The sequence below is a fragment of the Podarcis vaucheri genome (assembly GCF_965113315.1).
Source record: "Podarcis vaucheri genome assembly, chromosome: 3".
NCBI lineage: Eukaryota > Metazoa > Chordata > Lepidosauria > Squamata > Lacertidae > Podarcis > Podarcis vaucheri.
Genome location: NC_138761.1, coordinates 120,463,348 through 120,488,565, shown reverse-complemented (window position 1 = coordinate 120,488,565; position 25,218 = coordinate 120,463,348). Strand labels below are relative to the sequence as shown.

The 25,218-nt window shown below is 43.0% G+C and overlaps 1 protein-coding gene and 1 long non-coding RNA gene across 2 annotated transcripts in view; both read left to right on the top strand.

Moving 5' to 3' along the window:
• The first annotated feature begins 207 nt into the window (after positions 1 to 207).
• On the top strand, positions 208 to 16,349 carry MRPS31 (mitochondrial ribosomal protein S31). The gene is made up of 7 exons (XM_082216476.1): positions 208 to 373; positions 1,933 to 2,229; positions 3,812 to 3,967; positions 10,181 to 10,315; positions 12,231 to 12,304; positions 13,733 to 13,876; positions 15,789 to 16,349. Exons 1-7 carry the CDS (start codon positions 285 to 287, stop codon positions 16,046 to 16,048), a joined length of 1,155 nt encoding a protein of 384 aa, XP_082072602.1. The 5' UTR covers positions 208 to 284; the 3' UTR covers positions 16,049 to 16,349.
• Positions 16,350 to 18,316: 1,967 nt separating this feature from the next.
• LOC309528875 overlaps positions 18,317 to 25,218 on the top strand; it is a 64,177-nt gene continuing 57,275 nt past the window's right edge. The window contains exon 1 of the long non-coding RNA XR_014217948.1: positions 18,317 to 18,373. This is a non-coding gene — a long non-coding RNA (uncharacterized lncRNA). The remainder of the gene's footprint in view (positions 18,374 to 25,218) is intronic.

The window sequence follows — 25,218 nt, the reverse complement described above, 5'->3', positions numbered from 1 at the left end:
ATAGATTCCTTGGAAGGCGTACCAGCCAAAATGCCCGCTTTTGCCCATTTCGGGAAACGGAAAAAAACACTGCCCAAAACTCCCCTCGGGCGGCGGAGTCGGCGCGGTGCTCATTTAAGCGACGGAACCGAACACCTGCGCTTGCGCGTTCTGGCCGGACGGATGAGAGCGTGGCGACGCTTTACTCCGGAAGTGGCTTAGGATGCGGGACGGTTGACGGGAGCGGGCCGGAAGTGGTGGGGGAGCGGGCTGCTCCGTCGGCCTCCTCGTTGCTCTGGGGAACAATGTGGCGGAGGAGCGTCCTCCTTCCCGGGAGCTTCTGTGCTGGCCTTCGCCCGGGGGCCCGGCTGCAGAGGGCCGTGCCTTGGGGCAGGTACGGCTGCGGAGGGGGGAAGACTCGGCACTCCTTTCCCGAGGACACCCACATTTCTCCCTCAGGAGGGTGGGCAGCGCACAGAAATTGGAGGAGGGAGGGAAGCTCTGTTTAGGGAAGCTTTAAATATTGTATTTTAATATTTTGCTGGAAGCCGCCCAGCCAAATGGGCAGGGTATTATTATTGTTATTAATAATAATAATAATAATGTTGTTGTGGTTGTTAATAATACTATACAGTGGCACCTCGGGTTACAGACGCTTCAGGTTACATACGCTTCAGGTTACAGACTCCGCTAACCCAGAAATAGTACCTCAGATTAAGAACTTTCTTCAGGATGAGAACAGAAATTGCACAGTGGCAGCAGGAGGCCCCATTAGCTAAAGTGGTACCTCAGGTTAAGAACAGTTTCAGGTTAAGAACAGACCTCCAGAACGAATTAAGTACGTAACCAGAGGTACCACTGTATTCAGATACATAGAATCATAGAGTTGGAAGAGACCACAAGGGCCATCGAGTCCAACTCTTTGCCAAGCAGGAAACATGTCTTCCCCACCTTCATACTTTTTGTGAGGGAAATGCAGCAAACATGCCCACCGCTGTAAAATGTGTGCTGGCCTTCAGAGAGTTAGGTAAAGGGACCCCTGACCATTAGGTCCAGTCATGGCCGACTCTGGGGTTGCGGCGCTCATCTCGCTTTATTGGCCAAGGGAGCCAGCATACAGCTTCCGGGTCATGTGGCCAGCATGACTAAGCCGCTTCTGGCGAACCAGCGCAGCACACGGAAACGCCGTTTACCTTCCCGCAGGAGTGGTACCTATTTATCTACTTGCACTTTGACGTGCTTTCAAACTGCTAGGTTGGCAGGAGCAGGGACTGAGCAACGGGAGCTCACCCCGTCGCGGGGATTCGAACCGCCGACCTTCTGATCAGCATGTCCTAGGTTCTGTGGTTTAACCCACAGCGCCACCCAATAATGATGATGATGATGTTGTACAAGGGCAGCATTTCCCAAACTCGGGTCTCCATCTGCTTTGGACTACAGTTCCCATCATCCCTGGTGCTGCCAGATAGTGATTGTGGGAGTTGTAGTCCAGCAACAGCTGGAGATCCAAGTTTGGGAAACGCTGTTCAGTACTCCTTCAGGTAGTGATAAAGCGGGATATGAAATCCAAACCCTTCTTCTACTACTACTAGTGGAGAAGGTCTTGCACTGCCTTCCACTATTAACGTGTTGGGTTGGTTGAGTCTGTGCTTCAAGCACTGCAGTCTTGTTGTACGTGGTGCTACCAGGTCTTCATTTGCCATGGGAATTAGGTTGTACAATAGAATTTCTGAGCTTTGTAATGATTTATTTTGAAATCTTCAAGATAAAATATTTTAATTTCCTGTTAATTGTGTTGCTTTATATTTGACTTTCTTCAGTAATGTTTTATTCCCTGTTGTTTTAGTTGATATTTTAATTTAGGTTGTCAACCCCTTTCAGATTAAAAATACAAAGTGGTATAGAAATGAGTAATAATAATAATAATAACCCCCACTTTCCATATCATTTTAGTAAGACGCACAAGTACTTAGGCACCAGCCCTGTTTTGTGTACCAAAGAAGATGACCCTACTCCTCCAGTCAATATCAAAGATACAGAGACTTCACCAAACCAGGAGAAGAAACAGCAAGCAACCACAAAGAAGAATTTGCTAAATATCATTAGTGAAATGAAAGTAGAAATCAGTACAAAGAAGAAGTTCCAGATGTTGAAAGCCCAGAAGGTTAAGGATCAAACAACGAACTTGCCAGAAAATATGGAGAGTACAAGTAGCATGTTCCAGAAAGCCACAGAAGACAAAGCTAAGAGGTAAATCTCTGGATGTGTGTCTCTCATTCTCTTTGTCCATAAGTAGCATGGATTTTGGAAAGTACATTCATTGGGAGGTGTAGCTAAGAATGTTATCAACTCCCAGAGGAAAATGTGGAATGCTTGATAAAAGGGAACAATAGACATGAGTTCTGTCCCTTTCAGACAGAATGAACCACTTTTGTAAAAGGCTGAGAGAAGGGACCTCCATTTATGCCCCCTTTTTTGGTTTTTTTGTAGAAAGTTGCTTCTTTGTTGGTCCTAGATAATACATTATGAACTATCCTCCTTTGTTGTTGTTGTTTAGTCATTTAGTCATGTCCGACTCTTCGTCTTCTTGATGTCTTCTGCTTCTGTTAGGTCCTTACCACTTTTGTCCTTTATTATGGTAATCTTTGTACGAAATGTTCCTTTCATATTTCCAATTTTCTTGAACAGATCTCTGGTTCTTCCCATTTTGTTGTTTTCCTCTATTTGCATTGCTCATTTAAGAAGGCCTTCTTGTCTCTCCTTGCTATTTTTTGGAAATCTGCATTCTATTTCCTGTATCTTTCACTTTCTCCCTCGCATTTTCCTTGCCTTCTCTCCCCCACTATTTGTAAGGCCTCGTTGGACAGCCACTTTGCTTTCTTGCATCTCCTTTTCATTGGGATGGTTTTCGTTGCTGCCTCCTGTATAATGTTACGAGCCTCCATCCATAGTTCTTCAGGCACACTGTCCAGCAAATTTAAATCCTTAAACCTGTTCCTCACTTCCACTGTGTATTCATAAGGGATTTGATTTAGATTATATCTTACCGGCTTACTATCCTCCTAGATATTGGCAATGCTAGTGTGTGAAAAAGCTAAGAGAGTGGGTTTCTCCCACATTACCACAGCAGTGCAGAAAGGAGCTGTCCCGGTTAAGCTCTTCTGTTGTTGGATTCTCAACATTCATCAACCCCAGCCACCATAGCCAATAGTCAGGGATGTTAGGTGTTGCAGTCCAGCAATATCTGGAAGGTTGCAGGTTCCCTAACTCCTGGCCTAGGGGGATCATGTTGATATTTTAGCAGGTAGTTACAAACTTGAGTCCACCAAACATGCTTTCTCCTACTTTATTAGCCGTATAAAAATAGGCAGTATTAGAAAACATGTAGTAATTACACAGTAGCTTGTCTAACTGTGTCTATTTTCATATGAATACAATGTGGGAAACAATGAGCAAAGGAAAAATACAACCTGTTGTTTTAATCTGTTTCGGCCCAGTATACCTGAAGGAGCGTCTCCACCCCCATCGTTCTGCCCAGACACTGAGGTCCAGCTCTGAGGGCCTTCTGGCGGTTCCCTCACTGTGAGATGTGAGGTTACAGGGAACCAGGCAGAGGGCCTTCTCGGTGGAACGCCCTCCCTTCAAATGTGAAGGAAATAAACAACTATCTGACTTTTAGAAGACATCTGAAGGCAGCCCTGTTTAGGGAAGTTTTTAATATTTGATGTTTTATTCTGTTTTTTATCTGTTGGGAGCTTCCCAGAGTAGCTGGGGAAACCTAGCCGGATGGGTGGGGTATAAATAATAATTGTTGTTGTTGTTATTCCAACAGTGAAACACTCAATCCAGAGCTGGTGGCAGCTGCCTCTGCTGTTGCATCGTCCCTCCCTTTTGACAGGAAAAGGACAGTTTCAGAATTGGTTCAACTACTGAAAAAGCAGAAGGAAGTCACTGATGCACGTAAAAGCGAAGAAGTAACTGACATAAGGTTTGCAAACTACATGCTGTTCCCAATAGTATATTGTGATATTTGTCACACTGTTGGTCAAAAAACAAAGTGAAGGAGGTTGCTGATCTTTGCTTTAAAATGTGCACCCTGCTTTTGGAGAGGAAGGACTATAAGTGGCTTTATATATAGAAATTATGGTTTTATTATGATGCTTTGAATAGGTTAAGGTAAAGGACCGCTGGATGGTTAAATCCAGTCAAATTTGACTATGGAGTGTGGCACTCATCTTCGCTTTCAGGCCGAGGGAGTCGGTGTTTGTCCACTGACAGCTTTTCCGGGTCATGTGGCCAGCATGACTAAATTGTTTCTGGCACAACGGGATACCATGATGAGTGCCAGAGTGCACAGAAATGCTGTTTACTTTCCCGCCGCAGCAGTTCCTATTTATTGCGCTGGTATGCTTTTGAACTGCTAGGTTGGCAGGAGCTGGGACAAAACAACAGGAGCTCATTCCGTCACGCAGATTTGAACTGCTTACCTTACAATCAGCAAGCCCAAGAGGTTCGGTGGTTTAGACTACAGCACCACCTATGTCCCTAATGCTTTGAATACGCAATAAACATCTTATTTTTTGTTTTACCTATTCAAGAGAAGCAACATTTAAACATAAATTTATGGGCTAGCTTTGTCAGTGTTTCAAAACCATGGCTGCTTCCTGTCTTAAGTGTAACTGTCGCAAGCATGATGTTTGTGAACTGCCGTATCACAGTGGTGATTCAGAGCCATTAGTTATAAGCAACTACTACAAGATCTCTTTCCTCCTGGCTCCAGGTTTTCTCCACACTCACGGCGACCACACTTGTGCTATGAAATTTCATTCCATTTCAATTTTTCCAGTTTGAGATAATCCCTTTAATAGTGCCTAATCTCCAGAGCCTAGGGCTTGCTAATCTAAAGGTTGGCGGTTTGAATCCCCGTGACGGGATGAGCTCCCGTTGCTCGGTCCCTGCTCCTGCCAACAGCAGTTCAAAGCACAAAGTGCAAGTAGATAAATAGGTACCGCTCCTGCGGGAAGGTAAACGGGGTTTCCGTGCGCTGCTCTGGTTCGCCAGAAGCGGCTTAGTCATGCGGGCCACATGACCCGGAAGCTGTACGCCGGCTCCCTTGGCCAATAAAGCGAGATGAGCGCTGCAACCCCAGAGTCGTCTGCAACTGGACCTAATGGTCTGGGGTCCCTTTACCTTTACCTTTAATCTCCAGTCCAGATACTATATATTAGCAGTAAGAATAACAGTGCCTTGTGGCACCTGAAAGGCTAGCAGAATTTTTAAGCTATTCCTTTGGAAGATATAATAGCAGTGTTTCCTAACTTAATGACATCCCCATATTTTATTAGAATTCTCTTATTTCCCTCCTAACTGTCTAATAAGAATGATGCATAAAAAAGGTTTTGTTACTGGGCACTACTGGTTGCTCTTATCCAAGTTAAATATTTGCCTTTTAGCAAAATCTTTTGGCACTTCTCCATTATAGTTCCCTATCAAATAAAACAGTGGCTGTGTTAATATCCACCAATCCCATTTTAAGTACCAAGTAGGCTAGGTCTATTGCACAACCCTCTTTCATAAGGGCTAGTTACCTTTTCAGATATAAATAAGGGGATCACTGCTGTACCTTCTTAATTATGGGCTCATTCAGAACTTCCTTTTGTGCCACACTTCGCAGGCACAGGTCCACACTTAAAAGCCCTGTGTCTGAGCCATAGCTGTCAACTTACAGATTTGAAAATAAGGGATCAGCAGCCAAAATAAGGGATTTTCCAAGCACAGGTATGTTCAACTTCTGAGCCCACCCAAGCCAAAGGCAGAAAGCCCAGCCAGCAGCCAAACGAAGCCTCAAGCGGTGGTTCCCATAGCGCAGCACCCCAGCAAAGGGGATGCAGCAAGGAAAACCAGCGTCACCTCTCCGCTGGGAAGCACTGAGCAAATGTGAGTCCTCAGGCAACGCGGCCGATTTGATCGGCACAAGGCATGCAAGCGCCACCCCCCAGTCGTTCTTAGACTCCTTATTGGGTGAGCAACGCAGCCAAGCAACACAGTTGGAGCCTCCCTCCTCCCTGGCCGGCAGGGAGGGAGGGAGAGGAGCTGCTTCCTTTGAAACCCTGGAAATTTAAGGGACATCATCAATAAGGGACAGCAGCGGGACACAGCCCTGGGATAAGGGACTTTCCCGCCAAATAAGGGACGGTTGACAGCTATGGTCTGAGCGGTTTGGTTTGGTTTTTGTCCTTGGCCTGCACTTTCCGTAGGACAACCCATGTTTTACTGCTGAATCAGGGCAAACGGCAATAGGTTTTGCCATTTGCTCTGTTTCAGTGGTAAAATGCAGGTTTACCCAGGGAAAGTGCTGGGACAAAAAGCAAATGAAAAACACCATTTGGAAAGGGAGCTTTCTGCCAGTAAATCATAGCTAAGCTGTTCTCCGTTTGTAGTACCATGTATTACCAGTGGGTGTCACTGCTTTACAGAGTCTTCATCCATCAGTTTGTTTTGCAGAAGAGGAAGCACTGAATGTTTGCTAAATGGAAATAACAACAGTGCAGAATTTTGAGGAGGAATGAGGTTTCTCTCAGTGAGTGGAAATTATGGCATCATTTTACAAAAACATCAAAGGGTTGAGCTTCATTACAAACAAAATCTAGAATTTAGGAGGCATCCTGAATGTCCCAGCCTTCACATTAAAGGTGATAGTTATTATTCCAAGAAATTTATGATCTTTACGATCCAGTTTGACAGATTTAATGATCTGATGAATCCCACCCCACCCCCCCGCAAGCAAGAAATCTGGGCCTTGTCCGTGTAACATGTATCTTGTTGACTTCCAGCTCAGAGGTTTAGTCTGTCCACAGAAAGTGAGGCATGTTGCAAGGCAGTAACATTTTGCTTGGAGGAAAGAAGAGCTGCTTTCAAAGGAGTTTGCTCTTCTTGTTACTATGACTGCCAAAAAAGATGCACGGACATGATGAAGGAAGCAAACTGTACCATCCTTGCCAGGTCAACTTAACTGTGATTTTTTTCTGATTTGGTCATCACACTGACCACAAGTGATGACAACAACAAGAGCAGAGTCTAGCACTCTTGTTTTTTTCCACAGTCAGAATCTAATGAAATGATTGAATTTCATTTCATTGTTGAGTAAGGAAAGCATTCAGACATCAGGCTGTGCTATCCTGGCTTTTGCTGCCATATAGATATTCAAATCTGATACTTCTGGAGAAGTATTCTTTCTAAATATTTTCCAAGAACATTTTTGTCAAATATATTCAAATCAGAGTCTTTTTGTGTGTATATGTTCAGAATGAGGGTGGTTTGCAATCTGCTTACTGTCAGAGATAAAATAATTATCATTCTCTTTGCCCAAGTATTTATTTAAATCCTGTATACTTGTCATATCCTGGCCGATGTTCTAGACAGCTCTTGATCATCATAAACCACCTTGGATCATTGTGATCTTGACACTTTTGCTACAGTCTCACTTGGAGTTGTCTGAACTGTGTGTTAAGAGGCAATTGCTCCTTGTCTGTTGAAGGTTTGGCCCTTACATCAGTAGGCCTCATTGCCCTTCTCCCTCCCACACTCCCTAAGGAGGAGAAGGGAGAGTCTCCCCCTTACCCTCAAAATACCCACTGAAGAGATGCAGTGTGTGGTTTAGCAATCACACGCCAAAGGAAACCCTGCCTCCAAACCCACTTCTTTCTACCTTGTGACCACCTTGGCCTACAAATGGTGGCTACTGAGGAGGCATTTTTCAGTCCCTGTCTGCTTACTTTTGTCAGCCATCACAATTAAATCTTTTTTCATTAAATCAATTTCATTCTTGATCCTGCCTTGCATTTGTGTGCTACTGTCTGCTACCAGCGAAGACTGAGGGAGCAGTAGGATGTTTTACACAGACACCCATATTTTTGTGCAAGAATTAAGGAAGTGCAGAGCCTCCTATTCCGCCCCCCCCCTTGATCACTCCTCTAGCACATCTATACACAGAAACCCATTTTACCATTGTGAGATGAGAAAGTAAATGGCTTGAACAGGAGCAACAGAATATTGCACTGAAACTCACAGATCGTGCCGCAGAGCTCATAGCAATAATAATAATAGTAATAATAATAATAATAATTTATTATTTATACCCCGCCCATTATTTATACCCCAGCCACTCTGGGCGGCTTCCAACAAAACACTAAAATACAATAACCTATTAAACATTAAAAGCTTCCCTAAACAGGGCTGCCTTCAGATGTCTTCTAAAAGTCTGGTAGTTATTTTTTTCTATGACATCTGGTGGGAGGGCGTTCTACAGGGCGGGTGCCACTACCGAGAAGGCCCTCTGCCTGGTTCCCTGTAACTTGGCTTCTCGTAGTGAGGGAACCGCCAGAAGGCCCTCGGCGCTGGACCTCAGTGTCCGGGCAGAACAATGGAGGTGGAGACGCTGCTTCAGGTATACTGGACCGAGGCCATTTAGGGCTTTAAAGGTCAGCACCAACACTTTGAATTGTGCTCGGAAATGTACTGGGAGCCAGTGTTTTAGCAAGGTTTTGATATGGTGGTGATAGTGGCAAATGTGGTTCACTTCTCGGCTGCCATTGCAGTCAGCATGCTGTTGTTGACTGGAAACAATTGGGTGATGAGGGGGCCTGTGAACTACCTGAACTGCTTCACCTGGAGGGGAAGTAATTTACAGGTCTTACCAGCCAGCCAGGTGGAGCCTAAGCCTGAGGCACTGCCTGCTTGTCACTCCTGCAGTTTTACTTTTATGACCCTTGAGAATGTGTTGACTAGTGCTTAGGACTAGCTATGCCATCACATATAGCCTAGGTCCCTTTCTCTACTTGAGAATTGGCTGTTTCAAAGTGTTCTGTGTGCTGCTTCCTTCACGAGTAGGAAGTTTTGCTTGATGTAAAGCTCTTAATTCTTCTCAGAAGATGGGAAGTATGTGTATAGTCAAACTGCGTTGATGTAGCTGAACTGGTGATTCAGTTTTATTGTATGTAGCTAAAGGCCTTTACAGTAGATGACAGTGAATAAAAGGAAACTTTCATCTAAAATCATGCATAGCTGCACCGATTATCTGTTGGCATCTATTCTCAATTCAGTGTACAAGATTAAATTAACAAGTTCTGCTAGCAAGGGCTTTTGCTAGTGCAATAAGGCTTTCCCCCTCTCCTCCCCCCTCCCTATGACACTCCTTGGTTCTGGGGTATGGGGAGAATCTCCAGAACAAGACACAGTTGGAGGAAAGGGGGTATTGTTCTGTCTGGCAAGCTTAAATGTTTGTGTTTGTCATAGCCCTATGCTGAATTCTTCCTAATACGCTCTTACTGACCTACAATGCCCTTCAAAGTCTGCAATCTGCATATCTAGGAAACGAATTCTTCCCACGAATGCTCTCTTCCTTCTCCACCTTTTCAGATCTGTTGTTAGAAAACAAAACATCGAGGTGGGGGGGGGAGAGAGCAAGGCTTTCTCTATAGCAGTCCAAACGTTTTAGAAGTCATGCCCTTGTAACAGCTATATGTCTCAGTTGACATGCGGAGTAAATCCATGTTCTAGTTCTAGCAAGATTTTTAGGGAGTGGAGCACCCCGTGACATTGCTGCTTTGGGTGATTGGTTCAGGGGTGTGGATGGTAACCTTAAGCATTTTAGTGCAGGCTAATTATATTGTAGGGATGCGGGTGGCGCTGTGGGTTAAACCACAGAGCCTAAAACTTGCCGATCAGAAGGTTGGCGGTTCGAATCCCCGTGATGGGGTGAGCTCCCGTTGCTTGGTCCCTGCTCCTGCCAACCTAGCAGTTCGAAAGCACATCAAAGTGCAAGTAGATAAATAGGTACCGCTCCGGCGGGAAGATAAATGGCATTTCCGTGCGCTGCTCTGGTTCACCAGAAGCGGCTTAGTCATGCTGGCCACATGACCTGGAAGCTGTACACCAGCTCCCTCGGCCAATAAAGCGAGATGGGCGCCGCAACCCCAAAGTTGGCCACGACTGGACCTAATAGTCAGGGGTCCCCTTTACCTTTACCTAATTATATTGTAAACTGAGAATTATTTTGTTAAACTGGGAAACAGGTGGGAGATATGGGGTGTGTGTGGGTTTTTTAACGTAACCGAATATCACAGGAAGGTAGATAATGTGAAAAGAGTATTGCTGGGCTGTACTGAGCATGTTGCTTAACAGACACTGATCTTAATTTCAGCAACATCGTTGCAAACATGAAGATTGGGAGGAATCCACTGACAAGGGATGCTGCTAGCCCAACCAATCAAATTCGGTTTGATGATGATGGACGAGGTTTTATGCCTGAAAGAACACTTGCTGGTAGAATGAGAAGGTACTTTTTCTAGTGTTCCTTGGCATATTCTACTTCCTGGTAGAAAGCATCTTTGTTACATTCAAAAGGGGTTATACGGTGATGGTCAAATGCCAGTTGGCACATTCAGTGAAAGATGGCTGAATAGGAGGGACTGTTCTGTGTTTGAGATCAGATGACATCCAGAGCATTTAGTCTGAAAGACCTATCCTACAACCCCCCTTGGGTGTTAAAATCAGCAGAGAGGGGCCTTCTTGGGAGTTCCAATGCCCTAAGATTATTTATTTATTTTCATTTATTTTTATTAATTTTCCAAAAAAAATTAAACAAACATGCATACATACATCCTGTTTGAATCTTGGTAATATTATTAAGTGACTTCCTCAAATCCCCTTGGTTGAATTTCATTATATGTCCTTTTAACAGTTTTCCAAAATCAATTTTCTCAAAAAATTAACTCGATCACTTAACATCTTTCATTCTTTCTAATTTAGCTTTAAACATCTTAAATCCTATCCTTACATATTTTAATCCTAAGCCTATCTAATATTTGCAAGCTTTTCCAGTTACATTATCTTAACATATTTAACTAAATAGTCTTTAAATTTCATCCATTCTTCCTGGTACTCCTCCTCTTGGTCGCGGACTCTTCCAGTCAGGTTGGTTAGCTCCGAAAAGTCCATCAGCTTCATCTGCCAATCTTCCACTGTTGGTACTTCTTGTGTTTTCCAATTCTTCGCTAACAAAATTCTTGCTGCGGTTGTGCCCTAAGAAGTTTAGGTGTTGTTGACCAGGAAAAGGCATTCTCTGTGTCAGCTCCTCTGTTGTCGAATTCCCTCCCTACAGAGGTACACCTGCCACTTTCATTATATACCGTATTTTTCGCCCTATAGGATGCACTTTTCCCCCTCCAAAAATGAAGGGGAAATGTGTGTGCGTCCTATGGGGCGAATGCAGGCTTTTGCTGAAGCCTAGAGAGCAAGAGGGGTCGGTGCACACCGACCCCTCTCGCTCTCCAGGCTTCAGGAAGCTCTGCGCAACCCTAGGGAGCCCGGCGTGACTTTGCGCCGGTCTCCCAAGGGTTGCGCAGAGCTGCCTGCATCCCAAAGCCTGGGGCGCGCTGAAGATAGGCTTGCAGATAGCAGCCTGTTCTGGGGTTGGGGGAAGCTCAGGCTTCCCCCGCCCCAGCCCCGCGCCTGGGGGGGGAAATAATTTTTCCCCCCTTTATTCCCCCCCCAAAAAAAAACCTAGGTGCGCTCTATGGGCCGGTGCGCCCTATGGGGCGAAAAATACAGTACCTTCCACCATATGATGAATACTTGGCCTTTGACAGATGAGACATGTGTTTTGGGGACCCACCCTATTCCTGTGACTAGTTTGTTTAAATTTATTTCATGCTGAATTTTGGATTGTTGTGAGTTACCCTGGGTTCAGGGCAGGTAATAAATATAAATAAGAACAAATTCCTATGTAGTTCTGGGCTCACTACCTCTGAGACATGGAGCACTCTTTTGGCCTAAATACAATTTTATAAAAAACTTTTGAAATGTTACTAGTCTTGGTAAATAACTTTTCTTGCATTTGTTTGGAGAGTACAGAACAATGTAGACCGTTGAATCCTGACCTCAACCACTGGGAATCTTCTTATTCAACAAGCCCTCTGGTTTTTTGAAGTTTCATCATTCATTGCCTGTGCACTTGCAAGTGCATCTTTGTAGTCATAAGGGCTAGGAGATTGATTTATTCATTAAGAACAGGAACACAAAGTAGTATAAACAGGCTGTTCAGTAAGTGCATATTCTGGCATCACATTTAGAAACTCACCTGGGTTTGTGCAATACAGATTAACAGTGCTATCCCCAGTGGAACCCGAGGCAGAACACTATGACACTATTATTGCTATTTTAATAGATTTCCCCCCTATTTTTTTACCTAGAAAAGGACTGTTTTCAGGGAAAAGACTTGATATTTTTACTCCTACTTCTGAAACAGAAGAAGCACTTGAAACAGGTTAGTTGAAAAACAGTAGGAACAAAAAAGCAAACAAGATAATTTAATATAACAAAATTCAACCTGTGGCAATACAGTGTTGCCCTAGGGAAGTGACTTGTGTGCTATGTCTCCATAGCTTAGAAAAGACGAATTTCTTAATGGAATCTGGTTCTCAAAGCTGCCTCACTGTAAAACGAATAATTTTGATGCTGGAGAGAATTAATAATTGTGTGTGAATCTTTGTGTGCAGCTCAACCTTTGTGGCGATTTCGTTGGTATGTTTTGGGCGGCCAGCTGAAAGCTGCGCATCCATGTGGTACAAAAAGCTGGGTTTGCAGTAACACTGCACATTCCTGGCTGCAAAGGAAGAATTGGAAGCACCTTTAGAGCATGCGTGCAACGCTTTCCTTTGAAGTTGGGTCACCTGACATAATGATTGACAGGTGATTGTTGGGTGGGCGGTCTCGCCCTCATCAAACCCTGGTCCACAGGACCTGCAGGAGCTCAGAATGTGAGCCACTAGTTAGCTGTTGTTCACCGTCCTGGCTGTACATAATAGAAATAGAGCTCATTGAACTTAATGGACTTTTTACTATTTAATAGATTGTGCCAAAGAAAGCTGCCAGTTTTCTTATATTAGTTGCACACAGTTAACACAACGTGTATAAAATTTGTCTAGAAGTGCTAAATACTAGTTTTTCCTCCAATCTGAAATGGGGAGAAATATATGATTTATTATGAATCCAAATATTTGATCCTAAGTTGTTGTAAAGGTTGTTTCTGGGGTTAGATGGGATTTTTTTTGGGGGGGGGGGTTCCTGAGGGCCTCTCATCAACATTCAGTTGCTTACATGTGGAATTCAGTATCCACAAAATCTGTATTACTAGAACTGTCCAATTGTACTCCAACTTTCTTAGAAGAGAGAAGGATGAAATTCCTGATACATTATTTTGTTTCCAGGTAATTAAGTCCTTTGACATTTATGTTGAACTAGATACCGTGGACCTAATTCGGAGAAAATGGGGACCTTTCATTGGGACTGAAGCATATGACAACTTTTTCTATATTGTGCTCCTGTTCCATATAATAGTAACAATGATATCAAGCAAACACCCATTCCCTTTCATGCCAAATTCTGAAAATATTGTGATTTCTGTTAATCCAACCAGTAAAGTACAGGCAACTCTGTGTGGAAAATGAGGAGAAAAAGCCATGTGCTGATATTTTAATATGGCCTGAGAATAAGTTTGTTTTCATAATTCTGGCACTGAATGGGCTTATATTGCAGCAGCACAAAGAAGCAGCTATAACAGACTTTTGGAACTACAGCTCTTCCAGGTTTTGTTAAAGTTAGCAGTCCTGATTGTTTTTTTGTCATCTCCAGCCACCAGCAATTGCATGGCAAATGTTGGCTTGTTGGCTTATTTGTTTCCTTTTATAAACAGTGACACCACCAACACTTTGGGATCTGGAGCTTGCTAAAGAAATTGAAGCTGTCTGTCAGCAAGGACCTCAGAATGGCTTTGAGGAGATGATACAGTGGACTAAGGAGGGAAAACTATGGGAATTTCCCATCAACAACGAAGCTGGTATGTGCCTTGAAAAGTTCTTGGCTTGTCCAGTTTTGCTTTCTTTGCCATTTCCCTGATCTGGTACCCTTCAGAAATTTTGGACTATAACTCTTCATCAGCTTTAGCCAGCACAGGGCTTGGTGGGAGTTGTAGTTCAAAATATGCGGAGGGCACCAGGATGGGGAAGGCTGTACTATACTAATTTATCAATGATGTGAGGAATTGCCCTTGGAAGTTTCATACTAGGTTTTGTTTTGTTTTTATAATCTTTATGGGAAAATATGAAGTCTAAAATTATGAGTGTACAAGGCCAAATAAGTCATGAAAAGAATAGAATAAAAAAGCCACCTGTGTAAAAAAAACCCCACAGTATAAACATTAAAGGTAAAGGTAAAGGTACCCCTGCCCGAACGGGCCAGTCTTGACAGACTCTGGGGTTTGTGCGCCCATCTCACATCTATTGGCCGGGGGCCAGCGCTGTCCGAAGACACTTCCGGGTCACGTGGCCAGCGTGACAACGCTGCTCTGGCGAGCCAGAGCCGCACACGGAACGCCGTTTACCTTCCCGCTGGTAAGCGGTACCTATTTATCTACTTGCCCCCGGGGGTGCTTTCGAACTGCTAGGTGGGCAGGCGCTGGGACCGAGCAGCGGGAGCGCACCCCGCCGCGGGGATTCGAACCGCCGACCTTTCGATCGGCAAGCCCTAGGCGCTGAGGCTTTAGCCCACAGCGCCACCCGCGTCCCTTGTATAAACATTACATGATGGTTATTGTAGTTAACCAAAACTTAACCTAATGCACTGTTTATAAAAATGAATTCCAAATATCATGAAATTTGTCCATGGCAAGTCTACGTTTGTATGCAACTGGTTCATGTGTTGCAACTTTGTACATATCTTCTATCCATTCATTAAAGGGAGCTGAAAACACAGTACTTCCAAGGGATGGCCTATCACAGGGGTGGCCAACTCCCAAGAGGCTGTGATCTCACAAAGTTAAAAACTGGCAGTGAAAAAGTCAAAGTTGTTGAGTTTTTTTTTAGGAAGGAAAGCACTTTTTTGGAGGGGTTCAAGACAAAGTGTTTTTAGGAAGGAGGAAAGCCCTGCTTTTTAGGACTGCAAGGAAAAAAGCTTATTTTTGGGGAACCAAAGTTGTTGAGCTCCTTTGGGGGAGCCAGTGATCTACCACAGATGTCCAGTGATCTACCGGTAGATCACAATCTACCTGTTAGACGTGCCTGGCCTATCAAATAATAAATACACTTTGCAGTTCAGTCACAAGCGTGGCCATAATCTTATTATACTTGGTAGAAGCATAGTAAATTTAAATTACCAGGAGCAATGCAGCAGAGCAGTGGTTCACCTCAAAATACTTTAAAAGCCTTTCTTCCCCCTAACCAGTCAGTTGTTACACTGAATTTTAAAGCTGTTTTGCATTTTAAAAGACTTAAAACATCAAGATGGCTTTTTAAAGTTCAGGAATATCAATTAATATGGATAACTTAAGATTTTAAGCCATTTAGTGATGCATTTTCTAATTCTGGTGTTTTGCTAAATTGATTTAACGAAACAAAATTCATAGGCATTTCATGACTTGGTCAGAGGATCTTTAATTCTTGGTGAAGCAAATTAGTTCTGTGACTGGAATAAATTACATGACTCAATAAAATGGATTGGAGTAGCTCCACTGAAATCAATGGAATTCATGGTATTAATCAGTGAGTTTACTGTAAGTATGGCTAAGTATGGATCCCACCTTATACATATTTTGCAATTTCAACATTTTCTGGGGCAAAATAATGGTGGCAAGGAAGGGGACGGTATATATGGAAGATAAATTCCACTAAATCTCTTCTGTTTTCATTTTCTGGCTAACAGCTTAACTGTTAATTTTGCAGTGATCTGACAGTTATTGTGGTTGACTTTGTTAGGACTTGAAGATGATGCGGAATTTTATGAGCACATATTTCTGGATAAATACTTGGAAGACTTCCCCAAGGAGGAATCAATTCGCCATTTCATGGAACTTGTAACCTGTGGACTTTCCAAAAACCCATACTTAAGCGTTCAAGAAAAGGTAGAACATATAGCATGGTTCCGGAATTACTTCAAGGAAAAGGAAGAGTTGCTGAAGGAAATTGAAGCACATCGGAAGGAAGTCTTGCTTCAAATGGAGAATCAATCGAAGTGAAAACTTCTCAAAGAAAATGACGCGTTTATGTAAATACATATTGGACACTTACAGAAGCTAATGTGGAAAAGAGATGAACTGATAAAAAATATATTATTAAAACCGCTGGTCATGGCTGTTATTTTAGGTGAAGATGGTGGTCAGCATTTCATCAATACCAAAATTGGGCAACCACTTTGTAATTCTTTTTGCAGATTGTTCTCCATAATCTTTGATGCAGTTGACATGGAAGTGGATCACAGAAAAGGTCCAGCTTGTATTCAGATCATAAACCTGACTGATAAAACTTCTTCCAGTGAGATATGAATGGTATGTGTATCTTGAAGGCCATAAACAACTCCTTTCCTTTAAACTCTAGTAAAACCACTTAGATTTAACTTTAGCTTGAATACCCTCATTCAAATTAACCATCCTTGCCAAAAACTGGTTCTGATCAAAATTTGCTGCCCCAGGGTCTGATGAATATAAGAAATAGAGCTGTGTGAGCTCACACATACGTATATCTGTATAAAATAACTAGGGGCTGCCAGCCCCCCATACCAACTCCCTTCCTCCCTTTACACCTCACAAAAATGTCCCATCCCATCACAACTCCCAAGTCCCTATATGCCTTCACAGTTCCTCTGTATCCCTTCATCCCTGTTGTTTGAAACACAGTTGTTCAAATAGCCCAATTTAAAACCACTTTTGCTCCCCTCCCACAACCTGACTTCATGCAATTCCAGGACAGAGATGTGGCCCTACAAATCCTCCAGTGGGGCTGTGTGATGATAGCCTTACATTTTTATGTATATAGGAAGATAATGGGGTAGAATTGAATTGTGAAGGATGTGACAGCAACTTCTGCCCCTATTATTTCTTTTAAAAAAACCAAAACATCCAGATAGCGTCTGAATTAACTCAGCACCGCTTCCTTTAATTCGACATCTTGCTGCTGCTTGATGAATCAGTTTCTGAAGGTTCCCCTTTCACTGGGGAATAGAAAAGGGTTGAATCGTGATATTCTCTCCCACAAGATGTCAGCATTTATCTATTTTCCTAGGCTTGACGTAGGCTTCCTCTCCTCAGACTTTAATGAAGAGTACACCTAGCGATAATCGAACAACAACCTGCAAGAGATGTTATTATTACAAAATGAGTCAGGGGGAAAAACTGACAAAAAATCCAGTCTCTGCCATGTTCCTTGGTAGCTGCTTTTAACTCTTAAATTCTGCAGCATTTTCTTCAAAGCCAGATGAAATACATTGGGAGTGTATCCTCGTGATCCTCATAGAACTCTAGCCCATTGGTTGCCATTTGATTTTAGAATATTGATTTTAGAATGCTGTGTTACTTTTATTGCTGTTAGCCGCTCTGAGCCTGGCTTCGGCTGGGGAGGGCGGGATATAAATAAAATTATTATTATTATTATTATTATTATTATTATTATTATTATTATTATCATCATCCATGCAGCCCAGAAAGCCTAGTACAATAAAACTTGGGAAGGGCTAGTATGGAAACTTTAAAAGGAGTGGGGATAGGCTCCTTCGTGAAGAAGTGTAGGACATAAATTAATTAAATAAATGCAAATAGAAAGCCTTCCTTTATGCCTTCTTTCTTGGCCTGACCAGAGGGAACATTGGTGGCAACAAATTCAGCAGCAAACCAAATAGAAACCTGTTAGTGCAAATGTTCATTTATGTTCCCACCACTAGAACCGCTCTGCAAATAACAGGCGTATGCTATCAGCACTTGCTATCTTGCTGACTGTTGGTAGTTGGTAGGATTGTTTTTGAGAATGCGCAGCTGTGCTTCTGACAAGGGAATAGACTGCAGAAACGGACACTTATCAACTGTTGCCAAGTTGTTAATATTCAGATGACTGTTCTTCTGTGCGCTGGATAACATAGCTGCTCAGAAAGCTAAAAAGAAGGGATCGGCACATTGGCGAGATAGGGATAATCATGCTTTGAACACTTAGACATATATCTAAAATACATTGTGGCCAAAAACTGAATAAAGACAAAATAGCGGAGAGCCACCATTTGTCCTGGAAACCACAGGGTGAATGGCAGTTTTCTGTAGCGGCTGAATATTTAACCCACTTCACAGCCTAACTAGACTATTTCTGAAACACCCTGGGGTTACCATCCCAGTGAACATTTACGGTGCAGACCACATTACATTATTGCATTTTCAGGGTCTGTTGTTGTACAACTTAGATTAGGAGTTCCAAAACTGGTCCATGAGATTCATTTATTTGCTCCGCAATGTGTCCGTGTTAAATACAGTGGTGCCTTGCAAGACGAAAAGAATCCGTTCCGCGATTCTCTTCGTCTAGCGGTTTTTTCGTCTTGCGAGGCAAGCCCATTGACAGCCTAGTGGATTAGCGCTACAGCGGTCTAGCGGCTTTCCGTGATCAGCTGTTAAGCGGGCTTTCAGCGGAACAGCTGATAGGCGGCTTAGAAAAAGGGGGGGAGCGGAAAAAACCCGCGGGGACGCGCAAGATTTTTTCGTCTTGCGAAGCAACCCATAGGGAAATTCGTTTTGCGAAGCGCCTCCAAAACGGAAAACCCTTTCGTCTAGCGGGTTTTCCTTCTTGCGAGGCGTTCGTCTTGCGGGGCACCACTGTACTGTTATTGATTTTTCATATTCAGTATGAGTTCCAAAACTGGTCCATGAGATTCATTTATTTGCTCCGCAATGTGTCCGTGTTAAATACTGTTATTGATTTTTCATTTTCAGTATCTTACACTGTATTTTATTATATTGCAATTTGAATTTTATGGAAGGCAAATTGTTACATATTTGCCTTCCCTAGAATTCAAATTGCAGTACAGTAAAATACAATAAAAAGCACATACCACACAGCATATGACAATTGCTACAACCTGCAGAAAAATACAGTGGTACCTCGGGTTACATATGCTTCAGGTTACAGACGCTTCAGGTTACCGACTCCATGGGGTCACGAAGAGTTGGACACGACTAAACGACTAAACAACAACAAATCTCATTTCCTCGGGGGTCGCATAACTCCATGCCCTCCAATATTTTTCTGATGAAAATAGGGACATGCTAAGGAAAAGTGGGACATTCTGGGATCAAATCAGAAACTGGGATGGCTTCTGTAGATCCGGGACTGTCCCTGGAAAATAGGGACACTTCAGGGGTCTGTACAGTATCACAAACCTATTATAACTGAGGAAACAACAGATTAAAGCAGGCAAAATGTTATTCTAAAGCACTAGAACAAGCACGAAACAAGTTACCTCTGTTGCAATATCCCTCATATGTTATGAGGAGAAAAAACAGAAATTAAGTAAACAAAGCAGGAAATTTCAGGACAAGGCAGTAGATTTATGTGACTGAGACCCACACTCAGTCATGCACCAGGACCTTGATCTAAAATATACCTGCAGTTTTGAATAAAAAAGCACTTTGAGGACAAACAGGAATGGAGGGTGCATTTTCAGCAGGAAACTGCTGCCAGTTTAGAGACATAAAAATGCTTTTTAATTTTTTCAAAATAAAACTAGCCAGTCTGAGCATGCTTTTTTTTTTTCAAAAGCATGAATAACCCAACACAAGTAAACCACAACCATTAAAATTCATGATTAAATTTTCTGATGAGCTATTTTATTGGAGGGGGCAGCTACACACCAAACAACATAATGGCACAGTTCAGACGTATCATTAAAAGTTTGGTTTGATGTTCTATGCAACAGCTTCTGGTTTGTGTGCTTTCCCCTCCCTTCTTTTCCCTGGCTCAGCCTTGAGACGGAGATTGGAAGTATCTGTTCCTATTTTTAAGCCAACCAGCAGTCCTTATGGCATCCGAACTTGGGGAACTCCGGTTGGCTTAGAGAACAAGCCGGGATAATAAACCACAGTTTGATTTTGACACGTTGTTGAACAATCCATAGCAGCTCCCTAAACAGATACCCAAGTAATGATGGTGAAACCGTAGGGGCTGACAACATAGGCTTTGACAACAGTTAGTGGAACAGCACAGCTGTTTCCGTGCGCTGCTCTGGTTCGCCAGAAGCGGCTTAGTCATGCTGGCCACATGACCCGGAAGCTGAACGCCGGCTCCCTCGGCCAATAAAGCAAGATGAGCGCCGCAACCCCAGAGTCGGTCACAACTGGACCTAATGGTCAGGAGTCTATTGACCTTTACACAAGTACATGCAAAAAGATGCAGAAAAGCGACATGCATCAACCTTCATGATGCACATTAATTCTTTGAATTTTATTTTATTTTATTTTTAGCACCATGGATGGATTTGCCCCTTGCACATACTATCCTGTCATGTCAGAATTGCTCAGACCCATGGCCAAATCAGAGAGAAGTATCAGTAACATGACTTATCTGACCCGTTGCATATCACAATCATCTCATCCATGATCATTCTTAGCATACAACATCAAACCAATTGAATAATACATTTCAATAACAATTGCATGGTTTATTAATAGTTTTGGGGTTGTTGGTTTTTTAATGGGGAGCTTCGCAACCTTGATCCAGAGGTTCACAGCACATCTCGGTCACGGGTTTCACCCCCCAACCCCTATCAAGTCAGCTCGGCCGAAAACCATTGCCATCTGGACATGGTAATCAAAACACCAGAAAGCATCTTTCTGGGAATGCCACGCGAATAGTGTTTGAGCACATTATTTTCCGTTTGTTGTTCCAACACGTCGGGTATCTTTTGACCGAAACTCAGTAAGGCATTTCATAAATAATGAATAAGACATTTTATTCAGAAAACCCGGTTCATCTGTTTTAGAGGTGCCATGTGTAGTCACAAGAGGTAAAGGTAGATCAAGTTGCAAAACAGTTGGCCTCATGTGGTTCGCCCATATGGAAAGGCGAAAACGCCAGAGAACACAACATTAATACCGTGTGCATTTTCCAGGGTGTCACGTTGCTGTTTTGATGCACAGAAGATTCATTATAGTATTACTCCACCTAACACGTTTTGAAGCACATTCATTATTTGTTTTTCTATTTGGTCATGCTGGAAAGTCAAAAAGGGACTCGCTGTGCAAGGTGCCTTTGTAGGTGGGAATAATTTTAATGTTTAAACAAGAAACTAGAAACAGTACATGTCATAACTGACTACGCCAATTCATTTCTTTTTTTTAAAATGGAAGAACTTGAATTGTTGTTCAGCTTCGTAAGGGGGAATCTGTGGCAGTAATTCTATATGATGCATCACAGCTCTTTTATTTACTTTACTGATGTTTTCTTCCTGTTTGCTACATGGCCAATGCATTTATGTATTTAAACATACGGTCAACCCTAAAAAGTTCACAAGAGCCAAACATAGATCTAAAACCATGGGAAAGAAAGATGAATAACCTCCCACTAGCTGAATTGCAGCCACCAAGTGTGCAGTCTGGCAAAACTTAAGGTGGGGGCAGTGCGCAGGAACATATACCAGAAACATATCTGCCAACACCTATTTATTTCAGTTGGGCACTATTATTATTGGTAGTAGGGCACTTGGTTTATTTAAAGTGTCACAGATACTTTGATCAATGTAGCTAGCATCTCCAATAATAATAAATAGTAGTAGCAGTAATTTATTCTTTATACCCCGCCCATCTGGCTGGGTTTCCCCTTATCTCACTCATTCCACAGTCCTCACCATGAAAAACTTTAAAAATGTTTCACTGAGCTCAAGAGATACTTGCATGAATGAATTTATGGCTCAGCTGAATTTTCAAAGCAGAAATTCAAAACCTGTCCTTTTTTGTGTTAAGTCTATCCTATCTGTGGTTCTGCCATATCAGAACAGATTTATTTGTGTGTGTGTGTGTTTGTTTCTTATTATTATTACCAGCCTTCAAGGGCCTTCTGGATGTTCCCTTACTATGAGAAGTGAAGTTACAGCAAACCAGGCAGAAGGCCTTCTCAGTAGTGGTGCCCGCCCTGTGGAACGCCCTCCCATCAGATGTCAAGGAAATAAAGAACTGTCTGACTTTTAGAAGACATCTGAAAGCAGCTCTGTTCAGGGAAGTTTTTTATGGTTGGTGTTTTAAAAGGTAAAGGTAAAGGGACCCCTGACCATTAGGTCCAGTCGTGACCGACTCTGGGGTTGTGGCGCTCATCTCGCTTTATTGGCCAAGGGAGCGGGCGTTCAGCTTCCGGGTCATGTGCCAGCATGACTGAGCTGCTTCTGGCGAACCAGAGCAGCGCACGGAAACACTGTTTACCTTCCCGCCGGAGCGGTACCTATTTATCTAATTGCACTTTGACGTGCTTTCAAACCGCTAGGTTGGCAGGAGCAGGGACTGAGCAATGGGAGCTCACCCCGTCGCGGGGATTCGAACCACCGACCTTCTGATCAGCAAGTCCTAGGCTCTGTGGTTTAACCCACAGAACCACCCGCATCCTTGGTTGGTGTTTTACCGTGTTTTAAATATTTTGTTGGGAGCCGCCCAGAGTGGTTGGGCCTGGGGCAATCTAGTCAGATGGGTGGTGTATAATAATAATAATAATAATAATAATAATAATAATAATAATAATAGCAGCATCTTGATTCTATAGGTTGTGTGTCACAAGGGGAAGGCACTTCTGCTCCCAAAGGCAGGTACAGTGGTGCCTCGCAAGACGAAAAGAATCTGTTCTGTGATTCTCTTCGTCTAGCTTTTTTTTGTCTTGCGAAGCAAGCCCATTGATGGATTAGTGCTATTAGTGGCTTTTAGCGGCTTATCGGATCAGCTGATAAGCGGCTTAGCGGCTTAGAAAAAGGGGGGGGGGAGGAAAAAAACCCCGCAGGAACTCGCAAGACATTTTCGTCTTGCAAAGCAAGCCCATAGGAGATTCTTTTTGCGAAGCACCTCCAAAACGGAAAACTCTTTCGTCTAGCGAGTTTTCCGTCTTGCGAGGCATTCATCTTGCGGGGCACCACTGTACCAAATTTTTGCTGCTTTCTCTTACCGCACTCCTTGCCGCACTCCTATAGATCTACTGTGTTGTGTTTGATGAAAGCTCATTGTGGACATGTAAGCACATATAACTTCATAAAATAGATTTGGTACAACAGGGTAGTTTTTTTGCATTGAAGGCTGCCAGATATAAACCCAGAAACTTTAGAAATTAGTCAGGTTTACTTATTCTCATTCTCTCTATCTCTCAAACCCTCCTTGCTGTCTGCTTGCTTTTGTGTGTTTGGAAGGAAGGCAAGTGGGCAAAACTGCTTATGTTGCAATTTCATCACACATATAACTAGTGGTTCAGATTTTCAGTAAGGATGGCTACATTTACCGCTCAGAGATGATGACTCGGTTGGAAAAAGTGCAGACGCAGCAAGTGTCTGTGAAGTCTCCTTCGTAACAACCTGAAAGATGTAGACCTTGCTGGAGGGAAAGAGAATCTGTGCTAAATCAGCATACAAATATATTCTAACTACATGTGAAATTAATCTGAGTATTGAAAACAAAACTTTACAATAACGAAGTACAGTTGTATTACTCCTAAAGGAGGTGTTTCTAAATGGAATTTAAGGATCACGGCCGACCCTACCGTTAATCAGTGTAAAGTGACTGCTGCCTCAGATATGGTGCCAATCATTTCCAGGCTTTTGTATGTGGAATCAGGAGGGGACATCATATTGTTTTTCACCTCAGGCAGCAAAATGTCTTGGACTGGCTTTTTTTTTTAAGGGTCCTGTAAATTCTTTATTGTACATCAATCAAAGAAAAAAAAGAAAAATTCCCTTTTGCACAGCAACTGCTTAGGGCCCGGCCTGAGCACCATGCAAGATGCTGTGTACACTATCCACTAATTGCAATGTCAGGACCAAAAAAAACCAAAACCCAAGTGACTGGAATTCAAGACCAGTTCTGCTGAACCTGTGTTGAAACCAAGCTGCCATTTGACAGGGGAAAGGGTCAGCCACACACAAAAAAGGCTGCCACTACAATCACTACTAGTTTGCCCTCTGCATTAACACCAAAAGTTTGTGAGCTCTCTCGCCTGTCTCAAGCCTAGCTCTTTCCTCAGCAAGAGAGCCCCACATTTTGATGAATGGCTATGGCTGCTGACCCATATTTGAATGCCTCTTTCCCCCCATGGACATAAAGCTAAAGGGACCCCCTCCATGGACATAAAGGTAAAGGTCCAGTCGTGGCCGATTCTGGGGTTGCGGCGCTCATCTTGCTTTATTGGCCGAGGGAGCCAGCGTACAGCTTCTGGGTCATGTGGCCATCATGAGTAAGCCGCTTCTGGCGAACCAGAGCAGCGCACGGAAACCCCGTTCACCTTCCCGCTGGAGCGGTACCTATTTATCTACTTTCACTGGTGTGCTTTCAAACTGCTAGGTTGATAGGAGCAGGGACCGAGCAATGGGAGCTCACCCCGTCGCGGGGATTCAAACCGCCAAGCTTCTGATCGGCAAGTCCTAGGCTCTGTGGTTTAACCCACAGCGCCACCCGCGTCCAATTGTACTTGTATACCTGCAGTTTAAATATGTCTACCAAATAAGTATAATAATAAAAGCATTGCAGCAAGTCAGTCGCCAGACTGTTAATTGGGGCCAGACAGCCCAAGGATATAAGACCGATTCTGGACTGACTGCATTGGTTACCAACTGGTTTCTGGGCTCAGTTCAAAGCGGTGGTAGTTGGAGTTTGGTAAATATACTGCAAAAAGTGTGCAGAAAGAAACAGGCTGGTTGAAACACTACTGGTTGAAAGGATAAAGAAAACTTAAGGTTTATTACTTGTAGCAAACAAAGCCATTCTAAGTATAGGTTTTACATGCAGCCAAGAAGTTAACATTAGCACATGCTAACTTGTTCTTGCACCGGCTTGAGCTGAGTAAATTTGAAGAGGAAGCAGGAAGGAAGTAAACGTCTGAAAGGAAGTAATCTACTTTTCCAACAAGTAGTTACTAAAAGAGAAGGGAAACCTTCCTATCTATCACCCCACACTGATTCAGGTAACTTGAACCTCTCTCTTTTTTGGGGAGTATCAATATTTTGTACTTTGCTTTGAGACATTTGGAGACATTTTGTAAAAAGCAATGAACAAATATTATAATAATAAGTCACGATGATAATAAGCAGGCCACCCCTTTTAACACACTGTGTATTGCAGACAAAATTGTGCATCTTAGGAGAAATTCGCCCTAAAATGCCAATTTATTTTCACGAGGACTTCTTTAAAGAAATGGCAAA

Excerpts from the sequence above, each read along its gene's own strand:
- MRPS31 (XM_082216476.1), top strand. The coding sequence starts at position 285 with ATGTGGCGGAGGAGCGTCCTCCTTCCCGGGAGCTTCTGTGCTGGCCTT. Across the intron at positions 10,316-12,230 it reads CTTGCTGGTAGAATGAGAAG|AAAAGGACTGTTTTCAGGGA; the intron begins GTACTTTTTCTA and ends TTTTTTACCTAG. Across the intron at positions 13,877-15,788 it reads TCCCATCAACAACGAAGCTG|GACTTGAAGATGATGCGGAA; the intron begins GTATGTGCCTTG and ends TGACTTTGTTAG.